Source organism: Trichoplusia ni, chromosome 19 (genome assembly GCF_003590095.1).
Source record: "Trichoplusia ni isolate ovarian cell line Hi5 chromosome 19, tn1, whole genome shotgun sequence".
In the NCBI taxonomy this organism is placed as follows: Eukaryota; Metazoa; Arthropoda; class Insecta; order Lepidoptera; family Noctuidae; genus Trichoplusia; species Trichoplusia ni.
Window position 1 is genome coordinate 1,406,623 of NC_039496.1, and position 21,505 is coordinate 1,428,127.

At 35.5% G+C, this 21,505-nt stretch overlaps 2 protein-coding genes across 15 annotated transcripts in view; one reads left to right on the forward strand and one right to left on the reverse strand.

The window, feature by feature from the left end:
* Nucleotides 1-2,324, reverse strand: part of LOC113503473 (endophilin-A) — a 44,330-nt gene extending 42,006 nt beyond the window's left edge. For 3 of the 8 annotated variants that reach the window (XM_026885465.1, XM_026885469.1, XM_026885472.1), the window contains exon 1: nucleotides 2,115-2,322. The gene's annotated coding sequence lies outside the window, so the exon portion shown is untranslated. Of the gene's footprint in view, nucleotides 1-2,114 lie in introns of all 8 variants that reach the window. The other 5 variants (XM_026885470.1, XM_026885466.1, XM_026885471.1 and 2 more) reach the window with 4 other exon arrangements.
* A 625-nt stretch (nucleotides 2,325-2,949) lies between these two features.
* Nucleotides 2,950-21,505, forward strand: part of LOC113503468 (dmX-like protein 2) — a 40,272-nt gene continuing 21,716 nt past the window's right edge. For 3 of the 7 annotated variants that reach the window (XM_026885450.1, XM_026885451.1, XM_026885456.1), the window contains exons 1-24: nucleotides 2,950-3,231; nucleotides 4,672-4,872; nucleotides 6,046-6,199; nucleotides 6,777-6,850; nucleotides 8,529-8,658; nucleotides 9,701-9,821; nucleotides 10,428-10,616; nucleotides 11,946-12,073; nucleotides 12,783-12,943; nucleotides 13,255-13,330; nucleotides 14,724-14,910; nucleotides 15,302-15,486; nucleotides 15,811-15,924; nucleotides 16,126-16,310; nucleotides 16,597-16,711; nucleotides 16,933-17,125; nucleotides 17,496-17,643; nucleotides 17,978-18,179; nucleotides 18,665-18,877; nucleotides 19,231-19,382; nucleotides 19,706-19,851; nucleotides 20,001-20,107; nucleotides 20,282-20,589; nucleotides 20,920-21,204. In XM_026885450.1, coding sequence (XP_026741251.1) covers nucleotides 3,145-3,231; nucleotides 4,672-4,872; nucleotides 6,046-6,199; nucleotides 6,777-6,850; nucleotides 8,529-8,658; nucleotides 9,701-9,821; nucleotides 10,428-10,616; nucleotides 11,946-12,073; nucleotides 12,783-12,943; nucleotides 13,255-13,330; nucleotides 14,724-14,910; nucleotides 15,302-15,486; nucleotides 15,811-15,924; nucleotides 16,126-16,310; nucleotides 16,597-16,711; nucleotides 16,933-17,125; nucleotides 17,496-17,643; nucleotides 17,978-18,179; nucleotides 18,665-18,877; nucleotides 19,231-19,382; nucleotides 19,706-19,851; nucleotides 20,001-20,107; nucleotides 20,282-20,589; nucleotides 20,920-21,204 — 3,861 coding nt within the window. In that variant the 5' untranslated portion in view covers nucleotides 2,950-3,144. The remainder of the gene's footprint in view (nucleotides 3,232-4,671; nucleotides 4,873-6,045; nucleotides 6,200-6,776; nucleotides 6,851-8,528; nucleotides 8,659-9,700; nucleotides 9,822-10,427; nucleotides 10,617-11,945; nucleotides 12,074-12,782; nucleotides 12,944-13,254; nucleotides 13,331-14,723; nucleotides 14,911-15,301; nucleotides 15,487-15,810; nucleotides 15,925-16,125; nucleotides 16,311-16,596; nucleotides 16,712-16,932; nucleotides 17,126-17,495; nucleotides 17,644-17,977; nucleotides 18,180-18,664; nucleotides 18,878-19,230; nucleotides 19,383-19,705; nucleotides 19,852-20,000; nucleotides 20,108-20,281; nucleotides 20,590-20,919; nucleotides 21,205-21,505) is intronic. The other 4 variants (XM_026885455.1, XM_026885457.1, XM_026885452.1 and 1 more) reach the window with 3 other exon arrangements.

Here is a 21,505-nt window from a genome sequence, read left to right on the forward strand (position 1 = left end):
TATCAGTCCGTCTTTTAATTATTTGTTAAAGTTACATCCCTAATTTTATTAATCATTTGCATAGCGTACAGGTGTGTGACGGAATTTAATTAAACTACTGAATAAACACTGTATTTGCTGTGTAAAGTCAGTTCAGGTAGTTTGGGACAGTAATAATATAATTAAGTATTTAAATTGACTTTGTGCTTCTCAACCCTAATGTCCTTTGTAACATGTTTTAAATGTATTAGTAAGAAGTCGGAAAATAGTTAAGTTGTATTTTTAATGGCACTAAAACCAATATTCGTTTAGGCTTCCTATTCATGAAGCCTGTATGTGTAATATGATTTGATAAGCAACAAATCCAGAAATATTAAATGATCATTACCACCCATATTGATAAAATTTGCAATATACAGTGCTCCAAAATTTTGGTTTAAATAAGCCTGCATCTTATCATATCCTTAGTTTGTTCTAAAAACCACACAAAGATAACACATCACCAATATTTACTTTGCCGCTACTATGCTATTCAATTATGTCACTCCTGCAAGGCTACCAGAATTCGTGAATTTTTGTTTCATTATCATGAGCTTAGTAATAATTTATTGTTTTATTCTTACCCAAAAAAAACATAAACTTGTATTGTTAATAATACAAGAAAAAATAATGTGACAACTATATTATACTACACTTGCTGATTACCTTGATTTTACCCACATTCTTTGACTTCATAGTGATTGTAGTGTGATATTATTATAGCCTTTAAGCTTCCTAAGTATCTCTTAAGAAAGGTTAAGCTTTAATGTTTAACACATTCAAGCAAACACACTCTTAGGCTATAAAATTTGAATATAAATATAGTTCATACAAGTACAGAATTATGAGTACAATAAAATAAAATTACAGCTGAATTACCTCCAAGCATGTTTCCATTAACCAAGCTTGAGTGACCAAAACTTCCATGGTTTTATCTCAATTACCTCAGCAGATGGTACAGAAAAATATCAGATGACTTCATACATACAGTACACTCTGTTCACAATGTTCAAGCGAAATATCTTTCAAATGCTTATCAAGAAACAGTTATAAGGTTCATATTCTTTTGCATATCAATTGTTCAATAGTAAATTTTGTGAGTACATGTGTATGGCAAGTTATTAGACTCAATTAAGACCAGTCTGGTCAAAAATACAATCATACAAATTGTTTTTTAGTGTTTAATGTCAGCGGGAAACAGAGGCCAGTGATTCCGTCTTATCATTTAGCAAATTGATATTGTGTTTGCATGTATTTAAAAGATAAAATTATGCATAGTTTTAATGATGTTGGAACAATGTTTTATTTAAACCATTATGATTGCCATAATGATTGCTGGGGAATACTAGTTTATGGTTTCTTTAGTACACAGTAATAACAATTGCAGTTCAGTTGTAGATGTAGTATTGTAAATTATGTATTTTCCATAGAATGGACTGTAATTTAAATTGTTGCTTCTTGAGTAGAGTACAGTAGAAGAAGTAGTTTTATAATTTGTAATAGCTTATTGTTGTTTATTATAAAGAGGCTGTCCTTCAATGATTATGCTCTGCTTAATTATGGCATTATTTGAAATGTAAATAAAAAGTCATAAAGTTTTATCACTAGCTGGTTTCAATAATTAAATACCTAAGTAACTACTACATTAAAATCCAAGGAACTCAAGTTTTGTATTGTTTACTTTAGTTTTAGAACAAGGATATAGAGTAATGCACCGGTTAAACTGATTTAATTCTAATTACTGTGACTAATGCAAAAAACCAGAACTTATTATTATTCATGATGCTTTAAATTAATTAAATTAATATCTATGTCAAGAAAGTAAAACAAACTCCTTCTGTTAGAATAATAGGCAGTTTGACCAGTTTTTACGCTCTTTTGTATCATTTATTCATGGTTAAATCCTGTTGAATCTGACATCCTCATTACCAAGAATTCAAAGTCAGTTAGCATACATGAGTCTACAGTTTTAATCCTGCTTTGACTAAATCCTTATTTTAGTAAAACGTAGAGAGCAAGCCCCTCATTGGACTTTTCTAATTCATCTTTTTTTCGTAAATAAATATTGATCCGAATTTAAGTGGTAAGGGACTTACCTTTGAGTATGGGACTTCTTCACTCCGAAACACAAATTGTACAATTCAGTCACTTTTATGACACTGATAGTTTGAAATATCGTCCTTCAATTAAAATATCATCCAATGTGTCCTTGATTCTTTTTAAACAGATCAATACACAAAAAACAACTCGTTCAACGAATAAGCGTTGGCATACATACTTATCTATAGGAAATAACGTCAAAGTTGTCAGTCGGTACTTTATCTGTCAACAGAATACAAAATATATTTATTTTATCAAATGGGGTCCTACGTACGAGTCGATCTTACCTTACGCACAATTAAAAGATAAAGGACACGATTTTTATTGAATTTGTCTTAATTTTGCAAAGTTACCGTTCAGACCCATGCAAAGTCCCTTAATTTGAAATTAAATAAATTAATGATGTCTTTGAACTTGGCAGAAAGTTAGGCTTTTTATTTACAGGTAATATTTATCACGAATTAATAATAATATAAGAATGCTTCGTAAATTATTCAAAATTTGAAAAATAAGCTTTTTAAATTCCAACTTGTATTTACGCGCTGGTAACACAACAGACATATGGACGAAGTGTGTTCGGAAACAGTATTCTGCAAACCTCTTTTAGAGGGAAATCTGAGCGCATTCTTTTTTGATTAAATAATTATATTTTGGATAAATGGTGTTAAATGCTGTGCAATAGTTAAAATTTAGTGTTAAGGTGAATAATTTTGAGTTAGAAAACTTTTACCTTGCCTACAACATTGAAAACTATAGTCACTGCTATTGATTGTCAAATGTTATATAAACAGTTTCGAACGTGCTCCTTATTTTTTATCTCTTTCTTTCTCTACGTCATTCTCTCACGTTCGATGTGAGGTGTCAGAGAAATATTCGCGATAATTATTAAAAAATAATTAGATCTTGAAATGTTTAGAAGGTTTATTTCTTTTTTTAATTATGTATTACTTTAATAAAGCCACGCCAGTGACGTCCAGTTATCTGGGATTCGTATAGCGACGATATTTTTTGTTTTATTAGTTCATTATGAACTGTCACCAAGTGTTAAGTGGTGCCTGTAATTCAGGAGATCAATGTTTTGCTGTTGGTTCTGTCGAAGGAATACCTTTCACAGTAAGTACAATGATTTACGTCTATGTGTCGGTTAACTGGTAGGTCTCGTGACTTTGAATTCGGTGCGCCTAAAGTGGTACCTAATTGAGAAGCAATGTTCCTAACAGGAAAATCTAATTTAGCCTAGTTTGATAAGCATAACAATTTCGTTTGGACACTAAATATTATTATCTCCTTTTGTTTGTAAATGGATTCCATCTCATTACTCAGCATTAGTTCCAGAGGTTCATACAAATAGAATGAGTTTCCTTGAATGCTAATTTGCATCACTCATTTATAGATATTTAAATAACAATATTGCTAAAGGCGACTTTGATAACTGTGGAGTTATAACACAAGTGTTCTTGCTTAGTACTTACATAAACAATTGTTAATAAAATAAAAGTTATGTACAAGAAATCTCACTTCTATGTTTGGAAAAAATAAATATTTAACAGTCCTTGACATTGTAATGTTTTAATAATAAAAACAAGAATTTTAAATAGCTGCTCTACACCTTGAAATCTATAGAAGCCTTGTATAAGTCTAAAATCAATCATATTTTATTAGCTCTGCTTAGCTTGGGATCAGATAACCGTGTGTGAGTAAAAAAAAAAAAAAAAAAAAAAAAAAAAAAAAAAAAAAAAAAAAATTTAACAGTATCTAGTATAAAATCAATAATTAAATCTCAATCAGACTTGATTTAAGAAAATTTGCATAATTCATTAAAAGAAAGATTTGTTGAAAATCGAATGTTATTGTTTGAAATTATCATATTTTTCTATAAAAACATTTACAGTAGCTTTGAATCAGCATGAAAAAAAAACAAGTTCTTAATTATTTAAATGTTTATTTTTAAGCTATCATTCTGATAATGTCATGAAACTGGTTACCCACATTCTAAAATAGAATAGAATTGTCCCCTAACCAATGAGCACAAGGTTTTCAGTCACAGTGATAACATAAACAGCCAGTATAACTATAAGTGTTAATTTTAAATGTACACATGCAGTTTACAAAACATATAAGTCACAGTTTGTTAATATTGGATTGTTCAAATATCAATAGAGCATTTTTCATGTTATGTCATTGTAACAAGTCATTAGTGTACAAAAACAACTGTATGTAATGTCACTTTCATTTGTCCCTTTAGTAGGTAGAAGTAGGATACTTCTAAAATGTATTTGTGTAATAATTACTAGATTTTAAAATATGTATTTCTTTTTATGTTTTGATCAAAAGTCACCCAATAGACTACCTAACTCTATTGTCTCATAAAAAAAAACAAGAAAAACAACAATTTCTGAGATATTATCAAGTGCAGTCAACGGATAAAATCAGTGTTTTTTGTGAGGACTCAAATTAAATACTATTTATTCATGCAGATATTTTAAGATGAACTTTAGACACCATTACAAATATCTATTTTAGATAGTATATTTAAATAATACTTGTTTACAGGCATATGCGGCAGGATGTAACATAGTGATCTTGGCATCCAACTTTGAAAGGGTTCAGATAATACCAGGAGCTATCCATGGCTATGTACGAATTGGTTCATTGGACTGCAGCACAGACACTGGTAAAATTGCCGCATCCTATGGAGCTGAAGTGTGTATATTCGAGCCAACACCATTAATACACACAGCCGCTACCACTCATGTAAGTATATTTGTAAAAAAGAGATCAGAAACATCTAACCAGGAATGGTTTTGTTTTCTGTTATTTAATTTTGTAACAACAAAAATATTTTAAACAGTTTAGGACCATGATAATTTGAAGGAAAGTACATTTGTGTGGTCGGATGATCATGCCTAAAACTAAATAACACAATTGTACCTTAAAAAACAATACTAAGTACAGAGAAATAAAAAACACCTTTTTATAGAAATTGTCATTTTCGTCTTTCAACTCCTGATAAAATGCATGTAAATGATTAATAGGATATGTGATTAACTGGGATTATAATGTCTTGAGGTGTGCACTGTTATCTAATAATAACAAAAACAGTGAAACTTAAAAATGTTAGATATGATAACACAAAGATTATAGAAGAGCAAAAGGAAAAATACAAAATCATATGAGCAAAAAATAAACCTGACAAGTGTACTTGTTCAGTACAATATGAGTAATAAATTCACACATTATGAACACTTATTTATGTGTGCATCTATGTTATTGGCTCAATTACAATACCAGATGAATAGCAAAAAGAATTTATAGATAAATGCATCACACATTGTGGTGTTATCCTATCATTGTTTATACTTTGTCCGTACTAACAAGTCCAGCTGACATTTTAATTGATGTCGTACAATTATCACAGTCCAGCAAAATAAGACTGACTTCCTTAGGACATAAACAACTCACTTATTCATTTTTATTATGTATCTGACTGCAAATTTCGCCTATTTAGGTATTTAAGCGTAAAGTTTATGCCAAGGCCATTTGGACGCCATTCAATTACCAAACAGAACCATAAATATTTCTTGAAATGTCAGCTGCGAAGTTATTTGCTATGTTTCATGGTATCTATAAACATAAAAGAGATTCGTCAAATTGCTCTTCAGATTAACGACGTATTGTACAGAGTCGAACTTTAATGACGCTTACAATTACGTCAGCGAAATCTCGTTTCTAACTTTAATGTTCGTAGCTATATAGATATTTTCACTATGTATCCAAGTTACATAATAGGTCCCTGAACCTCGGCGATTGCCGATGGCGTACCGCCAATTGAATGTGAATGCAATTGGCCATTTCTATCGTATATGAGTGTATTCATACTCAGATTCATAATCATTATTCAATTCAACACTTGTCGTGATTGTTCAGGGCTTGGAGTACCGTTGGGTGCAAACAGGGAAGTTAGTAGCGGATGGGCCTATCACTGCGCTATCATGGAATCTCGAGGGCACCCGGCTGCTAACCGGCGGCAAGATATTGCAATTGTGGCACCAAGCGTCGCTCTATCAAGATGACAGCCAACGTAAGATATTGTTTTCATCAAGTTTATCTAGTTTAAACGATTTCACATTCTTGTTTCAAGCGATATCATTGTTGACACCCTTATCTGTAAATCAAATTAGATATCGTGATTTAGGACAATCTCGAATACCGTCTTAAATAAGAGCAATTTTGTACAAATTACGTTTTAACAACAAGAAATTTTGGTCCTAGAAAAAGAAACCTCGATACTAGTCTACTGCCATTTTAAAACTAAACTTTTCGCATTCTTATAAACGAGAAACTAGTCGGATGTAATATTTCTGCATACTTATTGTGTTTCGTGTTGGAATTTTAGTAAAACAAATTCTAGAATTTTAATTAAAAGATAAGTCTTAAGACGGTATTGTTATTTAAGCAAGTAATTAGAAAGATTTTTCTTATATAATTTGGTCAATACTTAAGAACTTGGAAGATACTTCACATCTCCCGTGGGGTGTCTTCCCTGCTTTTACTTGTTAGAGGGCTGTCTTGTCCGCGTGTATCCTCCAGTTGGCCGTATATACGCAGGTTCCCTACACAGGAGGAATATTATTCATACATTTTTATTTTCCTTTCAGCAAGCTCAGGTGTCACATTTCAAATCGGTGGCGACAAGGATGACAAACCTAAGCAAGCTGAGGAGGACGAGCCAGTAAGTTGTTCGCAGATTGTGATACTCTGATAAGATAAACATACAATAATATAGATCGACAATATAACCCGGCACGTCTCAGAAGAGTTACGACACGTTGCTATCTCAGTCACACACACTGTCAATATGTATTTGCATCTCGCCTTAACTATTCCCTGGCTCTTTCTAGATGGATTAGACTACGCTGGGCATACTGCACTAAATCGTCCGCTCTTATCATTGTTTTGTTTATCTATTATACTCTCCACATCTATACTTAGCATGAATAACAATGATCAATTAATGTTTACTACAGTTTACACATTGTAATCATCGCGCGTATGTTTTATTTAGCACTCATCAACTCGTTTGGGTAAGGTGCTATTATAATTTAAGATTAACGTGAGTAACGTTGTCTTACATTTGTTCCGTACATTCGTTGAATGAACCCTAATGTTGATGATGTTTCTTTCTTGATATATCTTCGAATCTGTCTTGCAGTTTAATGCAAAATTTTGTTGGTAGTACAAAAAAAAATTACGTATCTATGATACGTATTTTGCTTTATCTTTTTAAATTTTTCTTGCTCAGCCCAATGAAAAAATATTTTTTAACTATCGAACTTAATAGAAAAATATACTTTTCTTCCCACTCAGTCACTCAATCTTCACCCCTATTACAAACGTCGTATAAAACTATTATATTAATATTGAATTGTTATCAGACACAGTCGTATCTATTTACGCGTATCAGTTAGTGTCGTAGTAAGATCGTATCATAGTTGTACTATTCGACTACGAAGGCCAAATCTGGACGTTTTGTTTCATTGTTATGTATTGAATTGTGAATTGGTTAACCGCACCTAAACCACACATGGGCCGATTAATACTTGGATTGCGGGAATAAATTTATTAATTAATATATTTTGATGATTGTGTATTAATGACAAGTTCGTTCGCAATTCAAAATAAATTATATTGACACATTGAATTATTTGATATAGCATTTACTGTACATTGTTTAAAGGAACTTTTTGATTATTGTCCAACAAATAAAAATAAAACAGGATGACACTTATTAAAAACCACTTATTCCGCCATTCACGTTTAGTTACTGATTTTATATCGAAGGCAATTGAGCATTCGTTCTTTCAATACTATCGGCACGTTTAACAAATTAACCGCGGACCTATAAAGTAATGAAAATGATTATGAAATTGCCATTTACATCTTATTAGTTCACAATTGAGTGTTTCATTAATGTTGTTAATAGTTTTTATTATCACTATAATTAGCTCTTATCTATCCACTTTAGGGCAAAGGCCTGATACGTATAAATGTCGAGTTAATTTTAATAACTCCCGGCTTCCGAAAATCAGTTCAACGTAATTCTTCAATTATCTGTTGAGTAAGGTATGATTAGATTAATTGTTCGTCTTTTCGTTCATCAATCAAATAATTTCGTGAAGGCTTGACATGAGATTAAATTCCGTTTAAAAGGGCTTGTATTTCGAATCTTGCAAAAGCAAAGCGACGGCAAAATTTGCGCAATTACTGCAGTGAGATGTTGAGACGTGTTTATGACTTTATTACCAGCCTAGGGCAAAAGCCGCTAACCATACTGAGAAGGATTCATTGTTATTTATCTCGTTAAGTACTCCGCGTTTCAGACTATTGTTAAACTATATTTATTATTTCAGGGCTGGATATGCGTGTGGCAGTGTCACACGGCAACTCCTGCGCATCACCTAGCGTTCTCGCCCGACGGCGTCCTATTTGCAACATCTGGGATTAATGATCGACTCGTTAAGATCTGGTACCAAAACAAAGGTGAATATTATTTTTTTTGTTTTCATTTACATTCACCTGTCCCTTTGTAACATTAATGTAAGGTTGTATATATATAATTGTACCATCGTAGCAAGAAAGAAAGTCTTGTATCTCTTGCGGATTGCGAAGACATGACGGATAAGAGGAAATCCTAATCCTATCTAGTACGATTCGAATCAAATTTACTATTATATGGATTTCCTTAACTAATTTTTAGTAGGTTTTAACTACAATACATGTATAAATAATCAATTTCAATAAAATGATTATGAAATCAACAAATACTTTTATTCGAAACGTTTTAAATGGTATCGCTACGTCGTCTTACAAAACAATGCTTTTTACTAATGACGACAAAATACCTATGTATATTATTTCGTTAAACAGGTTTGACTAATTGCACCTCGTTATTTCATAGTACGACTACAATGGCGCGATAATTGTCCTCGTAATCCTCAAAAGGAATGACATCATTATTCTGTGGCGTAAAAAAATACTATATGCATAGCGGCGTTTCGTGTTTTTCATGTTTGTAGTATGCTACGATAAATTCCTTGCTAATCTGTAGGTTGTAGGTAATATTCCATTCATACGATGAGATGTTTGGAGAGTTTCCTGTATGTATACATAACATATGTATGTATCAACGTGTCAGATGTCACCTTAGAGAAATATTGCGTCATTTTCGTGTTAGATTATATCACTAATTTAAAAATAATGTTTATCATTAATGGGATGAATCATGAGACTTTCTTTTTGTCCCAAAATATACACAAATGATGATATCTTATACGTTTTGAAGTAGGATAAACTGTGTATCGCAATAGAAAACAGAAAACTTTAAATATATAGGGATGCCATTGCTTTGCGTCAAGTGCCGCGAGCGAAGTTGACTATTCAGTTCAATTCATTATAGCAATACTTTAGCTTTATCATTGAAATTAACGCTACTGGGCTACAGGCAGTTCATACAGCAAAATTAATGATGTATGCCTGTTTTGGCAAACAGTCTCCATTATAATTTCGATTTTTATTATTACAGTTCTGGTCCAAACCCACAACGATCACTCGCCACCGGAGCTCAACTACACGTTTATATACGTGGCACATCCGCGCGCTGTCACACATCTGTCATGGCGTAAGACTAGCAAATATATGCCCAAGTAAGTACATATTGTGTATTTGAATTACTATAATTAGTTGGTAGGTAAACAATGAAAGATGTGTATTATGTAACTGTGGCCTGAAGGTTTATTCTGAAAGGGAGACATTATTTGTAATAGAAAACAGATTGAAAAGAAGGTTTTCACAATTTTATGAAGTTTGATGATCAATTATTCAGTTTGTGACTGTATCTAATTAGACGATTTGTAGAAACTCCAGCTACATGAGTCTAAATCATTCGTAAATATTACTGCTAAGATACAAGAGCTGAATGTAAACAACTCACCGTAATAAAAACGATTTAATTTTCTCTGCCATTCTACAGTAAATTATTGATCAATGCTTAGCAATTTCACCTTGACCTACACAATCCCCTTCCAGTATTTACAATTTCCTTTACTGAAATTATATAATACATTATATTAGTAACCTAGCTCGGGTTTTATTTGGTGGCTCAGCATAATATCATAATTAACCTTTTGTTCGTGTTGTTGTGTAGCCTGACCAAAGCAACGATCTGACCAAGACGAGGAGCGCTGTTATAGAACCATCGTCGAATGTCACATTACTATAGTTCTTCGATTAACCTTTATCATTGATCCCAGGGGCAGTGTCGGCAACGTGTTAGTAACATCATGCGTGGACAACATCTGCCGCGTGTGGGCGGAGACCTTGCTCCCGGAGGACGAGTGGGGGGGCGGCTGCGTGACGTCACACTCGCGCTCGCCGCCGCGCCGCCAGCGGGCCACGCACCGACACAAGCATCGCTTCATGCAGCGCTTGAAGCATATGAAGTTAGTTTACTTTTTTATATCATAATGACATGTTACGGCTACTAAGATTTAGTAAAAAGTAAGCCTTATTATGACGCATTAAGGACTATTGTAATATACTATATAGGATTCCATGGGTCGAGCACGATTTGCGGCTTCAGTTTCATTTGTAAATCGAGTAAATTAATTATGTATTTGTTTATCCCGTGATTCATATTTTACCGAAAGCTCTTAAAAATAAAAATAAACGAGCGAAATTAATAGTTTTAATTTTATGGATTAGAGATACACTAGAAGTAATTAAAGTATTTGTATAGAAGGAGTTCCTTTATTTATCACAAAGAAAAAGAGATTAATGACCACAATTATTTACATGCTCTGATAGCCAGTGATTTCGAAAGACGATGTAGGTACGGTATTTTTGCGTGAATGTAGTTACTTACATCAATTATTTATCATTATTACTTAGACTACAGTGATCTCAACACTGAAAACTTTCCTGAAAAATATGAAAATTACATAATACTTCTCACAAATGTAGCATAGTATAAACCTAAACATATGTAGTTAATGTATAATAAACGCTATTTTTGATCGCGGAAAACAGTATTTCAAACTACGTTACAACCATTTAATGTTGATTCGCCCGCGTCCTCTCCTATTGTCTGTTCGGCCTTGAATGCTAACTTTCCTTGAATGTTCACGTATTCTCATAGTTTAACGATCGCTGCGCATGAGTTATTTTTGTGCAACACGCAATACAAGCATAATTTATACATGTATCGTTGAACAATAGTTGCCAACGGTGACAGAAATAAATATCTCGAGAACGTTTACGTAATTTTTGCTTATTTATGATATTTGTAAGCATTTAGTCTTGTTGTTATGATTTAATTGGGAAAATCAACTGTTTATTTATAATTTTAATCAAGTAATTGGTAACTGAGCTATTACTCCCGAAAAATTTACCCATGAGTTTTCTACTCCCTAGTTGATTCATACACAAGCCAATTTACCAAGTTTTCGCAATACAAGCCCAGTTAAAGTATGATATCTATGTACCTGAGGATTGGTCTCAAATATACATGATAATTGTTGCGTTAAGAAAAAGAGAACCAGTTATTAAATTATGCATGCGTATCAGTCAGTAGAGAATGCCTTTCCTGGATATACATTGTACCTATCCCAACTGTCTTTTATTATACCCAAAGGTTGACTGGTAGATAATGCCTCGCGGCATTAAGTCCGCCTTATGTACCACAATTGTACGTAAAAGATTAAATAAATAATAAAAGAAAAAAAAACGTTTTCTCTTGCATACCCTTCTTAATTCCAATGTGTTTGTTCTAGAACATGCTTCCACATCAGACGGACGGCGCAGTCGTCGAAGCAGCCCGGCGCGCCCATCCCCACCCTGCCTTCAACGTACAGCGCTCACGATTTCCACAACCCTTACCACGCTAGTTCCTATACCGGAGGTACGTGTACCATGCATTGCAAGTATTACGGAACAGCAATCAGATAATGAAAAAAACACCTAAAATTATTAGACCCACGTTTTTAAATGTCACTCCATTCCAATTCTATCAAAATCGGTCCAGCCCTTTTTATAGTTGTAAATTGCATTGTCATCGGATTTGAAGCTGCGCTGAAAATTTCAGCCAGCTAGCTTATCGGGAAGTGCCTCTAAATAGAGTTACAAAAATCCAACCGGAACGACAAGCAAACACACGAGCAAGAAAATGAGTATATAAAAAAAAACGTGGGGAAAATGCCATTTTATATGCTCCGTATTGCACACACAAGCCTATTTGTTCGATGAAAAGTAAAAAAAAAACAGAATCAGTGATATTTACGCAACAGTTACGTGTAGTTTACCTACTATTTAAGCGTATAGTGTAAATTATCGATTATATGTGATGCAAATTATTATATGGCTGGTACTATTGACATCACTTAGAAAACTGTGTTTTATAGGCAATAAAATTATAAATGCGTCATTTATTCAAATGCAAAGGTTTATTGCATTTTACTAACGAGTTTTGCATTCACGTGTTACTAGAACAGAGAGACCTAATTTTTTTATTTCGATAAAAATACATATTGTCTAATACCCCTAAAATTGCGTAAAAAGTTTTAAAAATACGTCTTAATAAGACTATTATTGACTATGTCTTTTGTTCGCAGGCCTTCACTTCCACTTAGCAGCTTCTATAAACGCGGAGACGGATATTCCTCTGGTGCCCTCGCTCGCGGGCGGCGGACGGTTCATCTTACACTGGCTGCACAACAAGGAGATGCACTTCACCAGCCAAGCTGAGGCCATACTGCACGATCTTACTAAAAAAGTAAGTTATTTGTAAAATAACCATATGAAGATGAAGCCCTTTTTCGTTTTTCCTTCTACTGTGTTGAGCGGAAGGATGTGTCAGACTCCTTCTAGGCAAAACCCACCGATTTTTCTTCCTTTGCCCTTCATGCACCGGGGCCACGGTAACCCTTTTAAATATTCCTGCTGCCTCGGCAGGACGTGAAAATGGCATTAAAAAAAAACCAACACATCCCCCTCTTAGTCTATTGCGCGTAAAACCGTTTAACCAGCCAAAGTATTTCCATATTAAAATGAGTGCAAATAACAATTATGCCGTTTTTGTGACAGATTTTAGATAAGGAAGAAACAGATGAGGGTGGATCAGGTTCAGATCATACCGCACATCCGGAAGGAGAACATGAAAGTGAGTCTTAATATATTAATATACCTTGTTGCCTTGGTGATAGGAAAATTCTGAACACAGGAATGAAAACTAATCTGGAATAAAATTGTCGTTTCGTAATGATGTGACCGTTAACATGCTTATATGAATACGCATAGCTTAACTTATCGTTTCCATGTAAGCGTTTTTGAGCTTTAATGTAACCCTTTAAAGTTTATTTTTGTTTATACCCACATGTACTTATAGATATCAAAATATACTCTCATTAGAAGAAGCGATTGTACCTAAGCTTTACTGTAATTACATGGAGTGTACTTTCGTATGTAACCACACAAACTTTAACATTTATTTCCAGAACATTCGATAATAAGCTGTAATTTCACTGATTAAATTGTATTTTCGTTTGTATTCTCATGAACATGTAGGTGTTGGATCATAATCGTGTACATTTGTAGTGGGATAAGCAGGTGTAAGCTTTAATGTAACTACATAAAGTACATTTTCTAACGTATCTTTAAGACATCGAATTATCGGTATTTCTTTATGCGTTGAGCAATATGTATTCTGACGCTTATGTATTAGCCTTATTGCTATATTTATTTCACGCTGCGATCTAGAACATCGGAGGCCTAGTCATCATTTAACTAAAATGCAATCAGAAGATAACAGCATAAGCGATGAACAACCAGGTAACTAAAATGCTTAAAATTCATAAGCTTTGACGTCATCAAATGAATTTTGTTTGCCGAAAATATGTAGTAAAGTTTCACTTTTAAAGTGTGTGTAATATAAATAGTTTTAATGATATATGATCATCGTATAAATTACCTTTTTTCCATGATAATGATGGATATGTTGTTTTATTTAATTCATCAACAAGATGGGATCGCAGGTAAAAACAATAAGTGTGATGTATTAGCCGTGTAGAAATATTTTTTTGAACAAAAAATCTTATTGCAATTAATTAGCTGTAACTCTCTCACTTTATAAAGTTAGTTATAATTAGCACTGTTATCAAAAAGAAAGGCACCGTTATCGGAAGTTTCGTTGAAAGTTTAGTTATGTAGCTAATTGTATACCAGAGAATATTGTTTTGATGTCCTCTTGTAATACAGTCTGCCTTAGAGACACCCGGATAAATGTCCACAGGTATAATTTATTTCGAAATCATCCCTAACATGACACGTAGAAAACTACTAATCCATATGACAACAGTATTGACTCAAGCCTGAATCTCAGCATGAAACTTAGATACCGATTACAATAACGCCCGTATTCAAGAGCAGTACTGATAGAAGTCACTGCCTTTTTCACTCCTAAGGGGAATGACAAAGTCAGCACGATATCATATTGTGCGTTTTGAATACGGGCGTGGAATGTTCTAGAACATTCTCAATTTCCAATTGTTTTTTAGGTAGCGGCAACCACAGTCACCCGAGTTTATCGAACACCACGTCAATTAATTCGATAGCCACTGACGTCACGTGCACGCACCTTCCGGACTCGCTCGACGCTAAGATCGAGTCGTTACTGCGGGATTGGCATCAGAGTCCTGATTTACTGTTCTCGATACACCCTGTTGATGGCAGCTTTTTGATATGGTGAGTGAAAATGAATGAGTCGTGATTTCCATATTTTTTTGTGTAAAAGCCTGTTACTCGAGGCCTAAAATTTTTTAGGATTTGTTCCTTATAACCAGACCTTGTGCGTATGCGCGTATATTCACCTAATAATGGGTATCAAGTGCCATTTGTGACCTCCATATTCAAAATAGAGAAAAGTGACATTCTGTCTCACTGTTTAGTGGAATGTAGAGACGAAAAGACATTTTAGAACATCATTTAGTTAAGTGTCCTTATTGAATACGACTTTCATTAATGATTTACGTTTCTCTGTATTTTATATTGAATGAACCTGTCCTCTCTTGAATACGCCTGTTATCATTCCGTATCGTACTTCGTACGGTGTGTTGAGCTACTCCTCGTCCCGCAGGGTGTGCGAGTGGCTGGACGAGCTGCAGGCGGGCGCCATCCGGCAGGCGCAGGTGTCGTTCTCGGCGCGCATCCCGGCCGCCTTCCCGCTGGGCGACGCGACCACCATGTGCACTCCCGCCGCGCTCTACCACGCCGCCGCGCAGCCGCTCTACGTGCGACACCGGACCAAGCCCGTCACGCCCAGTACGTATTACATAGTCAACGTGCCTGTGCTTATATGAAATTTAACATATTTAATAAGATATGGAACAATAATCGTACCCTCTCGTTGAATAGCAATTTTATAAGTTAAGCGTTGACAGTTACCATGTCTGGCTTTGGGCACGGCGTAATTTAGTATTCTCGGCCCGATGTATATCCATCTCAACAGCTGTTGGTTTGCTAGTCAGTAAACGCTTAGTAAAAGTCCAAAACGTCTCATATTTAATATCATTAGCCAAATGTGTTTTTAGTCCTTTGGTATCCCGGATCTTAAATTATTATTAAAATTTAATACTTATTCATTAGTGGGACAGCAACAGCCTGAAGCAGTGACAACCCCGTTAGCAAGCGTCCAAGAAGAGAAAGAAGAAACTGAATGGCCACAAGCTGAAAACGAACAACATGAAACACAGGAAAATGGTACGGATTCTTTTAAAATTGAACCTTACTGCTTTGACATAAAGATCACAATCGACGTCACTACAGATTGCTGTAGACTTTTTATTAATGTATCAGTCTTTGGAAAAATAATAGGTTTTTAATTTACTTTACTATCTATGTATTAAAGACTTGCTTCCACACATGACTGGTATTTGTTATAGTCAATATGTTTGTATGCAGGTCAACGTGAAGAGAACAACAATGAAATGCAGCGTAAAACAAGTGTGGCGACAGAGGACTTGGGCGAGAACCAAGAGGGGGATGTGTTGGACTCGGCGCCCGTCATATCCATGGTCACTAACCACACTAACGGGACTCTAAACCTCTGGCAGCTGACCTTCGATGATAAGTCCAAGTTTTCTCAGGTAAGATAATAGGAGAAGAATATACTTGTGAATTATTGATAAAAGTAATAACAGTAATTATTGTGAGGTCTTAGTGTTCCTCTTAATTCCGTCTTAATTCTCATTTATCCGCTAAAAGAGGTAATGTGAAGGAAATTTAGTTTGCTATCTCCTAGGATGCAATTATACCAAAACAAAAAAGTTTGATGACAAGAAGAAATTGATTGTTCAGATTAATTGCAACAGTATCAAGGTAAAAAAGTACATTTCAAAAAGACTATTCAGTATACCTTTATTTTGGTTACAGGTGCTATCAATAGGCCACGCGTCAAGAGCGTCCGGTCATAGGTTTAGAGTGAACGACATCACATGCCATCCAGTATTACCGTTACTTCTAACAACAAGCCATCATAATATTTCTGGTGAGACATTATAATTTTTTATTATCTTTATTTTTATAAAAAACCCGCACTATAGCATTGAATCCTTGTGTCATAAAAACCTTCCAGTCGAATTACTCTATCTTTTACCATAAACCTCATCAGAATAAGTCGCTTACTTTGACAAATTTAACCATATATAAGTACAAACAGACAGCGGGAGCAACTATATTTTTATATCATCTTTCTGCCTACTTAAACAGACAGTGAACGCGACCACCACAAGTACGACGACGACGCGGCGGCGGGCGGGCTGTGCTCCGAGCTGATCATGTGGCGCGTGGAGTGCGTGGGCCCGCTCGGCAAGTCCGGCGGCGTGTCCGAACTGGCGCGCGTCAACTCGCCGCATCTGTCCGCCTTCAGCAACGTGGCCTGGCTGCCCACGTTGTTGCCTAGGTAACACATAACAACTTATGTTCATAATTTTGACAGGGTTGCAAGTTAAAATTCTAAACCTCAAAAAGCTGTTGCTGGTAAACAAATCAGAATAGTTCATCGATGCTGGGTATAGGCAAAAATAATTGTAATCCAAAAACAGATAGGGCACTATCCTGACTAGCCTATGATTAAGCTCTGGAGCTTAAGCATAAACTTACGTTAGGCAGAAATTTTCGATGCTGTCAATGTAAGTGTAATGAATTTAATAAGTTAAGTGTCCCTACTTCAAAGCGGCGTAATTATTATTATGACTAATTCATCAACATGTCTCTAGCCTCTAATTTTTAATTTAGTACTTTTATATTCAATATCAACATTGTTTTCACAGCACAACCCTCGGGAATCTATCAAATTCCCCATCAGCGTGTTTCGTGGCGAGCGACGGTGAGAGTCTGCGCGTGTTCCAAGCTGTGATAGACGCGCGCACGTTACTCGCCGAGATCGCCACGTCGGAGAGACGTCATAAAGATGTAACGGTAACTTTTTCTATCATCATCTTCCTGCTTGACTCTTCCATTCATTAGTTGGTTTGTATAAATCCATTATAGAATATTTCCTGCTAGTATGTAGCAACCCTTTATCTAATACTATATTTCTTTGAAACTTAATTCATTCATTCATTAGAGGTTGAAACAAGACAGAAATTCACGACCCTTTCCACACTGGAGAATATAAGCGACCCATCTTTAGTCCTCTGCATGTTGTCAAGACCCTTACTAGAATATATTGTGAACACAACCTGTGCTCACTCTTTGGTTCTCGTTCACTTAACTTTTAACCTATAACTAACCAATAACCCCTCTCCCATAGCAGCACGACACAATGTCAACATCATCAGAATCAACCCTCGAGGAAGGTGGGGGCATTCCCCTCCACGACCGCATCAACATCGTGTCGCAGCAGTCGACCGCGCGGCCCGGCGCCATCATACAGCTGCACGCCATCGCCGACGCTACCCACGACTGGCACAACACGCAGCTGCTACACGTCTTCCAGGAACAACTTATTACTGGTGAGCTGGTGTTTGTAGGTCCAATGATGAAGTACTAGATGGTTGTAAGATTACAGTTTATTGTGTAGTGTTATCGTCATTTGATTTAAATAGTCAGGGAATAATTGTAAGGTTAAATAATTGCCTAGTAACTAAAAAGAGTTATTGTAAGACAAGATTGTGGAAGGATAACAAAAATGGATAATAGAATAGAATATATTAATTTGCGAGAATTTTGTAGTCACAGGTTGTTACAGTTTAAAAATGTCCAAAAGCTTCTGCCGTTTCCGGCGCACAAATTCACGATTCTTTCCCTAGACGGAATGAAACATTCATAAAATTTCGTAATTTTAAGTGAATCAGTAATTAAATCAATCATGGATTAAGCACCTGTGTTTCTGATAAACATTTTTTTTATACTACACTCCTGAAAACTATAACACGCGGAACCAGTTATATTATCTTTTATTTTCGATGTCTTCTCAATTTGTATTGCTTCTCACCAGGTGAACGCACATCCGTCGAGCCTGAACATGCGGATTCCGGCATTGATAGCGACGTGAATACACTAACAGAGGCTGGTATGGAAGCTATAGTGGACTTGCGGAAGGCAGCTGTCTTCAACGAACCCTTCTATATCGTGGTGTTGGAGAGGACTGATGGCGGCTCTACTGTACATATGTGGAGGCTGACTGTGTCGTCACAGGCTGATCCCAATGGTGAGTGGTTACTTATAGGATTATTATACAAGAAGTACGAACATTTAAATTGTAATAGTTTTGGTATGGATTCAACTTTCATGATCTGTATTAGTCCTAATCGACTTAAAGAAGAAGCAATATGTAAATGTTGTTAATAAATATGTTATTTTTTCGGGAGATCCACATCGTTTTGCGAAAACAGCAAACAAAACTGAATATATGATAAAAAAATGTATAGAATAACGGAGCGAACAAACAAATACGTTATCATGTCTACAAATCTATTAAATTGTATAGCCTTTTTTTATATTACCGTTTGCAAATCTACAATTTCCATTCGTTAGTAAATTTATCCTTGTTTTTGTTTACAGATGACCTAACGAACAGTATGATGTACGTACCAGATAGCGCACTTGTACAGGAGGAGGAGGGCGAGTCGCGCAAGAACTCCGTGTCTATGGATAACGACCGCGCCCCGCCACAGTCGCACGTCCATTCACATATCTCTATATCTACCAAGAAGGTATGTATTAAATTCATTTTTAAGTCAATCCTGGACATAAATTTTGAATTAACGATATTAAAGTATCTTCGCTGCTCTTAACACTAATACTGACAATTATGGTCCCCAAATAACATTTTTTCACTGTCAATAAATTGCCTTCAAAAATAAACTTAAGTGAAATAACATAGATACTATTAAATTATTACCATCGTTGTCACTCGGCCTCACACAACAGACAAACTACGTGTGTAAGATATATGACATACCGTCAAAATAGATCCAACTATCTTTCATCATGTTAAAAATAAAACCCATCTAATATATCGTGTATGTTTTCCTAGGTATGTGAATGTCCCCTGTCATTACCTGACGGTGTGGACGTGATCCACGCTACGCCCGCAGCGGGACACCTCAGCTCTGCGTCCATATACCCAGCTTGTTTAGCGCCCTACATCATGGCTACTGCTTGTTCCGACAGCACTCTAAGGTGAGATAACTTTAAAAACTTCCTCACGGAATCACTGAACTGAAATTTGCTTAAAGAACTCACAACTCACCATACAGTACTACTACCTAGTGACCAGCTACTGTGCCCCATCGAAATTAGAAGATAACATCAAAGTGGTTATATTTCAGATTTTGGAAATGTCACGTTACGAAAAACCAAGACGAAGATTTCGAATATGCATGGAAGGAATGGGAGATGATGAACAAAGATCAAGAATCTGCAATAGACATTCCAGGTAACAATAAATTTAAAGTCAATACATACCAGCATGACATCTGTTTTTATTTTGTACTCAATTTGTACCTTATACACTAGGCACAGAGTTTAAAAAAAATGTACTGCTATATTCACTCACGCAATGCAATTTGAGTCTTAACACTATTGACATACGAATCAATTTCCCCAACAGGCCAACCTCTCCACATAAGCGCGGCATACTCCGGTCGTATCGCTTGCGCATACAAATGCGGTCGCTCGTTCACTCGGCCTAAAGTCGGTACTACGACCAACAGCAACAGTTCCGACGCTCGCTTCGTGAATCTGTGCGTGTGTGTGTACGAGTGCGAGAGTACGGGCGGGGCCGAGTGGCTTCTAGAAGATACGATACCGCTGAGGAACGTCAGCCTGCCAAGGGTGGGCGTGTGTACGGACACACAGATCGACCTGTCGTATTTACATGATACATCGTTCATGCAGAAGAAGCAGAGGTTGAATCAGGTGAGACAATTTAATATTACAGTACGGTATAGTGAAAATGTCCTCATACATATAGAAACTAGTCATTTGTATTTACCTATAAAATTATGACGCTTTCGGCTTAAAGTAGTAAATATATGTTTCTATCACCTTAACAAGTAAAACACATTATTAATTAAACAGTAAAACTCACCATTAATAGGTAAATATCATAAAAATAAGACGTAAACGTACGAGGCAAAACTCATTACAAATACTCTCAACTTGCTGTAGTTGACAGTGATAGGTTGATACGTATTTTTTAATAATACATTTAATAGTTAAATTCATAGGTACTCCATCTATTTATAGGTACTCCAAACGCTATCATCAGACGACGGTCGCAGCAGTCGCAACGGTGAAGGCGACACGGGCAAATCAGCTGGTTTACTCGCGGTGCCCTCGTTTAGCACTCTCCAATCTCTACGTAAGAGTATTATGGAGAACGGGAACACTTGCCCGCTCACACAGAAACACTTGGTGCAGCTAGACTGGGTGTCGAAGGAGGATGGATCACATATACTGACGGTTGCGGTCGGGTCCAGAGTGCTATTGTTCACGCCAGTATCCAGTGATCTTGCACAGGCTAATTTGAAGGTAATTTTTGATCTTATTGAAGTATAATTTGGTACTGAATACATATGTGTCTATAATTGTATTTTTTTAGGTTGTTTTACTCTTGAAAATTAGTTTTTTTTAATAATGATGCCCTGTGATTTTTAATGAATAAAGTGCATTATAAATAACCAGCATTGACAATTGCCGTTTTAATGCTTTAAAAAGTAATATTTCAAAATGGGTTGAATTTAAAATATAAACTATTTTTATACATACCATCTTCTTAACTACATATCCGTTTTAGATCCCACTGCTAGGCAAACGCCTCCCTCTTTGAAAT